This window comes from Saccostrea echinata, unplaced genomic scaffold (genome assembly GCF_033153115.1).
Source record: "Saccostrea echinata isolate AGI-Se365-2 ecotype Australia unplaced genomic scaffold, CSIRO_AGI_Sech_v1 ptg000009l, whole genome shotgun sequence".
NCBI classification, from domain to species: Eukaryota; Metazoa; Mollusca; class Bivalvia; order Ostreida; family Ostreidae; genus Saccostrea; species Saccostrea echinata.
This window is the reverse complement of record NW_026889758.1, coordinates 6,601,424-6,610,177: the sequence shown is the minus strand read 5'-3', so window position 1 is coordinate 6,610,177 and position 8,754 is coordinate 6,601,424. Positions and strand designations below refer to the sequence as shown.

General features: G+C 36.9%; 1 protein-coding gene across 2 annotated transcripts in view; it reads right to left on the bottom strand.

The window, feature by feature from the left end:
* Positions 1–793: 793 nt before the first annotated feature.
* LOC133181679 (polycystin-1-like protein 2) overlaps positions 794–8,754 on the bottom strand; it is a 20,323-nt gene continuing 12,362 nt past the window's right edge. For both annotated transcript variants that reach the window (XM_061316236.1, XM_061316237.1), the window contains 6 exons: positions 7,514–7,800; positions 5,356–5,943; positions 4,110–4,360; positions 3,023–3,336; positions 2,240–2,393; positions 794–2,092 (listed from right to left, as the gene is read on the bottom strand). In XM_061316236.1, the coding sequence (XP_061172220.1) occupies positions 882–2,092; positions 2,240–2,393; positions 3,023–3,336; positions 4,110–4,360; positions 5,356–5,943; positions 7,514–7,800 (2,805 nt within the window). In that variant the 3' untranslated portion in view covers positions 794–881. The remainder of the gene's footprint in view (positions 2,093–2,239; positions 2,394–3,022; positions 3,337–4,109; positions 4,361–5,355; positions 5,944–7,513; positions 7,801–8,754) is intronic.

Below are 8,754 nucleotides of genomic sequence, written 5' to 3'. Positions count from 1 at the left end.
CAGAATAGGGTAAAGAGCTCTGCAATATATTACCACCCTGAGGCCATGAATTTCAAAATTTTAATAGGAGGCAATAAATGTAAATGTTCATTAATATCATGGAAATGGGCTAAAAGCAAATAAGTTATGACCCAGCTACTGAAACACAGACTAGTAGGTCATAACCATCTGCATACTGGTAGTTTGTATCCTAGATTCCCAAGAAGTGAATGTGCTGATATTGGAAGCCTTAGGCCAGCAGGGAGATGGAACCCTCTACTTAATGATGGATTGTATAAAAATTATTTAAGAATGGTTCAGTGGCTTCAAAGAGGAACCTGAAATACGACATGTAATGGATGCAGCTACATAATAATGGAGGGGAAGAGAGAGAGCAACAAGTTATCAAGAAAAGACATGGCAGAAAAATGCAACTTTTATGACATATTTGGTTTACTATAGTCAGAAGTTAATTCAAATTTAACAAGAGATGTTTGTGAAACACTTAATCCCCCCCCCCCCCCCAAACAATTGGAATGTTTCTAAGTCCAAGGGGCATAACTCTGTCAACAATTACCCAAAACAGAACTTGACCTAGGTATTCTTATGATAAATCTGTACACAAAATTTCATTTCAGTTTGCAACCTCTGCCAAGAAAATGAACGGAAACTGTTGGTGGACCAACAGACAGACTGACCAACTGACAGACAGCAGCAAAGCAATATGCCCTCCCTTCTTCCAGGGGGGGGGGGCATTAAAATATTAATTTCTCTGCAAGATGAAAATTCAAATCAAAAGGAATTGTATTTAAAGCTTTAATTCACAAACAACAATCAATTTAGCACCTCTGTTGCTATAACAAATTCCATAACAGAATATGTAATGAAAAGAAGTAACCCATTCAAGAGCATCTCGGCAATAACTGATACATCTTATTATAAATATAGTTCACAACTTCCAACTTGTTCCTCATTTCAGCAATATTTCTCTTTGCCTCCTCAATGGCAAAGTTCAGAATAGCAATGAACACCACTAACACAGTCCACTGTACCAGAAATATGTACAGGAAGAAAAAGACTGGTCCCAGATATCTGTGCGCTTGATAAAGTGAAGGAAAATCCGATTCTCCAAGGGCTAGTCTGAACAGGGTAACGAGAGTCTTGCCCATGTCCATAAACCCCTCAATAAAAGGTCCAAAGGTCAACACTGAAAAGTGTCCAAATCCTGCTACCACTACAAAGACTATTATGCTAAAACCAATCAAGTTTGGTTTGGCTATAGAAAGGGTCTGTGAAAGTAGATACATTCTTGCATTAAATTTCAAAAATTTGAAAAATTTTAGAATCACCAATCCCACAAGGAAAGCCATGACGTAATTCAGTATCATATCCCAGGAAACGGCTGTGTAGAAGCTGACAAACTCTGTACTGGAGAGGTAGTCTGAAAGTGTATTAGATACCGAGACGAACCGCTGGAAGAACAGGCCAATCACACTGAAGGACAAAATAATCTGAATGATTTCCACAAAGCTCCATGGATCACTAAAGTACTGTGTCTTACCTTCATAGTACAGCTTTCTGATTTCTATATATGAAAATGTCAGAGTAAAAATGACAAAAAATACTTCACAGACAGCAGTAAATATTTCCAGACCATTATCATAGCCATAGAGTTTTGTGGTGAAGATCTGGTAACTTGGAAAAATGGCTCCAATATTGGAGAATTCAAAAAGAATCATGATAACACTAAATAAGTTAACATTAGCATTGTAAGTTGTGAACTCGATAAACACAGCTCTGGTTCTATGATCTATCCAGTCTGAGTTTTGCAGGTCTTGTATCACTGACATAGATCTGGTTATGTTCCCAGCTAGAACCACGGTATATCCTCCTCCACTGTATGTTGCTAACCTCCCCTCATACGGTATGGTCTTCAGCTTCCAGGAGGACCGGTGACTCCATGTGTCAGGGATCGACTTGACTTTGGTGGGGAGCGGCTTCCTCCATGTCATGTTATAGTCTCCAGTGTCTTCATCCCCTACCCAATATTCCCCTGTACAATCCATAGCAATGGAAAAACTTTTTCTCAGAACATCTGGGAAGGCACAGGTGTCTGCAAATATTGAGATTTAAAAAAAAAAAAAAAACTAAATCTATTTTCTACAAACTAGAAATCTCCCTAAATAAATTCACTTACAATGTGTAAGAATGGATTTTATACCCAGTATTCTCAGATGAGATTTTGACACGTAACTCTTACCTTGTTTGATGCGGACTTGTCTCAGTCTATACCATCCCAACAGGAAGTATTCACTGACGGAACTGGCTACTGTCGAATTTCCCAGGGACATTTCACCAAGGACTGGCACAATGCGCTCCTGAATGTAGGACCAAAATAATTCTACATTGGCCACCTGTAATCAAATGGGAGAAAACTTAAAATTGATTTTATTTTTGGTATCTCATTCACACTTTTTGTCACTATAGAATATATTACTTGTAAATGTACTTTTTTCAAAGGGGTCATAATTCTGCGAAATCACAATTTCTGTTTAATCTGCAGGTAGAACATTACGCAGATATCTTAGATTGCCACTATTGTAGATCACTAAATTTTCGCAACACTTTATTTTCGCAAGATAGTCATTGACTCTTTATTAGCGAGACAAAATATTCACGAATTGTGGTTATTGCTCTATATAATCTTTAGGAATATTAATATACCCAAGAATGAAATTTTCGCGAGCACACTGTCTCACATAATTACGCAAAAATAAAGTTCTCACGAATAAAAGGTGATTTACAGTATAAGCCCTACATGTACTTTAAGTACGCAGGGACAAATTTATGCGGAAAATTTATGGCTGTGTACAAAGGGCAAATTAATACCATGCGTAAAAAAGTACTTCTACGGTATAAAAGGTGTACAAACATAGAATTTAGCAGAACCTTGCATCATCGAGTTCTGAAGTTCATCAGTCTCAAGTTAACACAGGGATTTTAACTTTTTTCCCTAAAAATCAAGATATTATTTCATACTTACATTTCCAAGTTCTAGAATGTCCGTGGAATAGCCTGAGCCATCAATGTATATAGGAGGATGTCTGGGTTGTACAAATGTATTCTCTAGAAATTCATGCACCCTGTATGAATCACGGACAGATTTATGTCCATGAGCCATAAAGATGACACATATAATAAATGTCAGATAAAGCATGATGTCCCTGAGTGTGGCCTGAGTGGCCTCCTCCAGCTTCAGCTGTTTGCGGATTCGATTCATCAGTCGCTGGGACAGTGGATCAGGGACGTAGTAACCCTGTCTCCTGTCTGAGTCCCCATACTGCTCCTTTTTCTCCTCTGGAATATTCAGTTCAATCATTAGCCATATTTACTTGGTAAATTAAAATTATATAAAGCACATTGGTTGGAAATATTCTCAAGGATGATTATTCAGATTGACAATTATTATGCTTTAGATTTGGGTTTCTTTTATCTGTTTAAAATGAAAAAAAAATACACAAATCAAAAGACATTAAACCTTCAACTTAACCAGTACTGGCCTTAAACAGCTCTGGTCTTAACTTGAATTGGACCAGGGCTTAACTTGCTTTTATTTCTATTTGCCTTTACCTCTTTCATATGTATTAGTCTGTGCCTGCCTTTACTTGTATCGGACTTTACCTGTACTGGACTGTGGCTCAAGTTGCTTTTATTTCTGTTTATCTGTATTAGTCTGTGCCTGCCTTTACTTGTTTTGGACTTTTCCTGTATTTCCTATACCTGCATTAGACTTTCCCTGTATTGGCCTTTATCTGTTTTTTTTAATGCATAGGAACCCTTGTCTTTACCCACCTAAACCTGTATAGGCCTTTACCTGTCTTTACCTGTTTGGATTCTTTACCTGTCTCTACCTGTAATGGTTTTACCTGTACTGGACATTATCTGTATTCAACTTTACCTGTATGTCTTTACCTGTCTTGACTTTTACCTGTATTGGCCTCTACCTGTATTGCCTTTACCTGTATTGGACTTAACCTGTATTGGTCTTGACCTGTATTGACCTCTACCTCTATTGAACTTGACTTGTATTGATCTTGACCTGTACTGACCTCTTCCTGTAATACATTTACCTGTACTGGCCTTTCCTCCTTGGATCTCCACAGGTTTTTTCAGAATCATCGTGAATATAAGGGATATAGCAATGACTTTGAGGGGCTGGGTGACAAAGGCACTTTGGAAGAAAGCAGTAAAGAATGACACAAGCCATTCAACACTCTTCCGATAGCCAAATTTAAGGCCATACAACATTACAAAGTAAGAGGAGACAACTGACAGAGTGATGACCAGTGTCCAGGCAATGTACACAGTCCACCATGGCAAACTGAAAAATATGATCACAACAAAGTGATTTCAGTTAATACTTCTACATCAAAATAATGCAGAAACTCACTTTATTTTGAATATCATGACACTGTAGTAATATAAAGCAGTCAAACCAAAAACTATAGAACCAGCAATGCATGTAATTTGAAAGAATTCAGTTAATTAGTACAGTTAATTAGTACTCTACACTTTCTCAGGAACCTTCCATGAAAGTTTCATCTTTTCTAGCCCTGTGGTTCTTGAGAAGATTTTTAAAGATTTCTCTTATATATTCCAATGTAAAACTCTCATCCCCTTATTTGGCCCCACCCTAACCCTGGGGGTCATGATTTGAATAATTTAGAATCTACCCTTCCTCAGAGAGCTACCATATAAGGTTCACCTTTTCTGGCCTAGTGGTTCTTGAGAAGATTTTATAATGACCCCACCCTATTTTTGCCTTTTCTTGATTATCTCCCCTAGGAAAGGGATTTGGCCCTTTATTTGAAAAGTTAAAATCCCCTTTACCCAAGGATGCTTTGTGCAAACCTCAGTTAAAATTGGCCCAGTGGTTCTTAAGAAGTCAAAAATGTGAAAAGTTTACAGATGGATGGAGAAACAGACAGACAGATGAAGGGACAGAGGATGATCAGAAAAGCTAACTTGAGCTTTCAACTCAGGTGAACTAATAAAAGGATATCCCATAGTTTCAAACTTGCCAATATTTTTAAGTACTAGGCTGAATTCCTAAATACATTTTTTTTTTTAAATCTAGTGTTTTTTGCATAAAATATTTTGTTTTAAGACATAAGTTATAATGTACATGTAATTTTCATATCAATATTTTTTAACAATCATTATTGTAGAAACTGTAATTTGTATCAATATTACTATAAATTTTCTGCATAGTCAGAGCTGAGGTCTTCCATCAAATGTACTCTTTTATTTTCTTTAAATTACTATTTCTTTCTAGATATTTCATATTTGTGTTAAAAATAAATAAAAATATCTTACATGCCATCTTCTTTGGCGGGTTCCATCTCTTTCTCAGTAGCCTGATCTCCGTCATCAGTTCCAACACTGACTACCGAGTACTTCTCCTCTCTCTGTGGTTTCTTCTTGACTTGAGTTCCTCCCCTTGGTTTCCTTTTAGATTTTAGAAACAGCTGAATGATGAGGATATTTACGGGGAACATGATCAGCCCACTCTGGACCCCAATAGCCAGGTCAGATAGTGATATGGTTAGGTATCCCACCTTAGCCTGATCTGCAGGGTCATCTGTTGGAATTCCATGAAACATGAGACTAGTCAACATGGTCATCAGAAGTAGACAGAGGGCACAGGACAGTCGCTGGACTCGAGTGAATGTGCTGTAGGAAGGCTTGGAAGCAATACTAAGCCAGAGGTGAGAGTCTCGGAGATCTCGACTGGACTTAAAGAAGAACTGCTGGTTCTTGTGAGACATAAGCTCCTCATCAGAGCAGGACTGCAGAGTGATTTTGAGGGAGACAGATCCTCTATCCACAGAAATCCAATCACTGTAGAGAAAGGTCCATGTCTTGTGGCTCTGTAAGTCCTCAATAAGTATCCTTGATAAGTACCTGATTGCATAGCAAACAAATGTAACTTACTGTGGTTCTTTAAACAAGAAGCCCAAAGACCACAAGGCTCACCCTATCATTCAGCTTGGCCCTGGTGTTCTTCAGAATATTAGAAAAAAAAATTCTTTATTCCCATGAAAAATTTTTATCTCATATTGTGTTGACCCATATACTAGCCCCAAGTGTCTTGATTTAATCTAATTTGAATCCAAACAAAACGGGGGTGCTTCAATATCAATACAACTAACATGGCTTACTGTTCTAGAGAAGATTTTAAAGAACACCCCCCCCTCCAATACCCATGCATTAGATAAAATTTGACCCTATTTTAGCCCAACCTTAACCCAAGGTCCATAATTTGAAAGAAAAATTGAATTCACAAAAGTTAGGAATATTTGCATACTAATATGATCCAGTGGCAAATTTATGTTTCTATCCAATGTAAGATTTTGATCCCCTACCATGGCACTGACCTATAATATAAGAATTTCCCCCCTGTATAAATGCATCATGTTAAATTTGATTTCTGATTCTACCTGCAATCTATAGTACAGTTGGAATTCATAAGACTTGGAAATGTTTGTATATATTACTATGCCAAGTGGTTTTAGGAAAACATTTTAATTTTTTTTTTCTATATATTAAAAGGAAAATTAAAACCCCCTATTGCCCCCCCCCCCCCCAAACGGCCATAATTCAAACTGACTTATATGCACTACCTGAGTATGCATATTACTATGACTAATCATGACCCTCTTGTTCTTGAGAATTTAAAGATTTTTGTCCTATTTATTCACATTTAAAGTTTGAATTCTTATTGCTGCCCTAGCCTGCCCCCCGGGGGCCATGATTTGAAAAAAAAATTTGAATCTGCACTACCTGATGATTCTTGTATACTAATATGACTAATCACAGCCTTGCTGTTCTTGAGCCCTAGGGCCATAATTTGAACAATTTAGAATCTACACAAGTCAGGAAGCTTTCAAGGATGTTTTATCTCTTCTGGAACAGTGGTCACTGTAGAGAAGATTGTTCAGTATCCTCACCCTATTTTTGTCTTTTCTTGATTATCTTCCCTTGAAATGGGGGATGGTTCTTCTGATGAACACTTTGAAGTCCATCTACCCAAGAATGCTCTCTGGATGATTTTGGTTGAAACTGGCCTAGTGGTTCTTGAGAAGTTGAAAATGTGTAGGTTGAAGACAGACTGCCACAGGACGATGTGTGATCAGAAAAGCTTACTTGAGCTTATAGCTCTCACGAGCTAAATATTCAATGTATAGTATGCATGATATAGTATCCTTAGCCAAGATGAAAGGACAAGATTTGAAGAAATTATTGATATACAATTTTTTATGTATTTTAGATGGATTCACATTTTGTTATTTCCAGTTAAATTTGGTTAAAGTGCACATTTCACACATTTCAATGACATAATGTGGAGAAAAAATCACAGAAAAGTCTACTAAATATTACCAAATCTAAACAATGAGATTTTTTGTTTTGTTAATTTTTTAAGATTTTTTTTTATTTTGCAATTTTAGTGTACTTTTATAATAATATGACTAACCATGCAGGAGATTTTCCAGAATTGTCATGCCAGACAGACAGACTCTTGATGTCCCCTAAACTGTGACTAGTGGTAATCAAAAACCAGTCCTCAGACCCCGACATAAAGCACTGTCTCCCAGGAACAGACTCACTCAGGCAGTGTCTGGCACTGTGGCCCCGCGTCCCAGTGAACGACAGGCTGACGTTAGCCGTTGTTCCAGCATCCTTCCACCAACCAGTGATTACACAAACCAGGTAGGCATATTTGTTGTCTTGGTCATTCTCATGGGCCATGATTACTCCTCCCTGAAAAATCTTGACATACTGAGCCCCTCCTTCACCCTACCATTTGACCACCCAGAAAAAGTTCAATTTTTACTAAGTATTTAGAATTCAATTAAGGGAACATAACACAAACAAAAATTGGATGCCTGGATTGGTATATATTTTTTGACTGATTTTGAATAGAATTGACATAAATAATAAATCCCTAAAATATAAAGGAATCGTAAGTTTTCTTTGGTGCTTAAATATGCAACTTTATTTTGTTTTCTATGTAATTCTATATAAAATTTTGCATATATTTTTAACATCATTACAAAATCTTGGAAAATTCTCCCACTTTACCTGGTGAACATTATTCAGGATTGTGACGGTACATATTGTCGTTTTGTACATATTGTCGTCGGCGACAATATGTACCTACCCTCACTGCACATACTGTCGTCCATCGGTGCATATTGTCGCCGGCGACAATATGTTCCGAGACGAGCTTTATTTTTCTCCTGCATAATGGACGACAAAATGTACAGTCAAGCACCAGCACATATTGTCTTCGGCGACAATATGTACAGTCAAGGTCGGTATATATTGTCGTCGATATATTGTTTTGACGAATATTTACTTGAGAAAAGAAAGGGAAATTGACAAACATACACACGCACGGAGGGAGACAGACAGCATTACTCGCAATACTGTAGGGAGAAAACTTTTTGGTCAGAAAATTGTGTCCAGGATTGATGTACATCACTATGACATATCAAGATACCGTAAATCTTGAGATATCTGATAAATCAGCTATTCTTTTTTTCTTGTACTATATACTTGGAGATTGAATACAGGTATTTTTTTTTTGGTTCAGTAATAATGATTATTTGGAAATTATTCTTATATACGATCATGTGCCGATATAATATTATAAATATAATTTATTGTTAATAATAATATAAGAATAACGCAAAAAATAACATTTTTAGATCA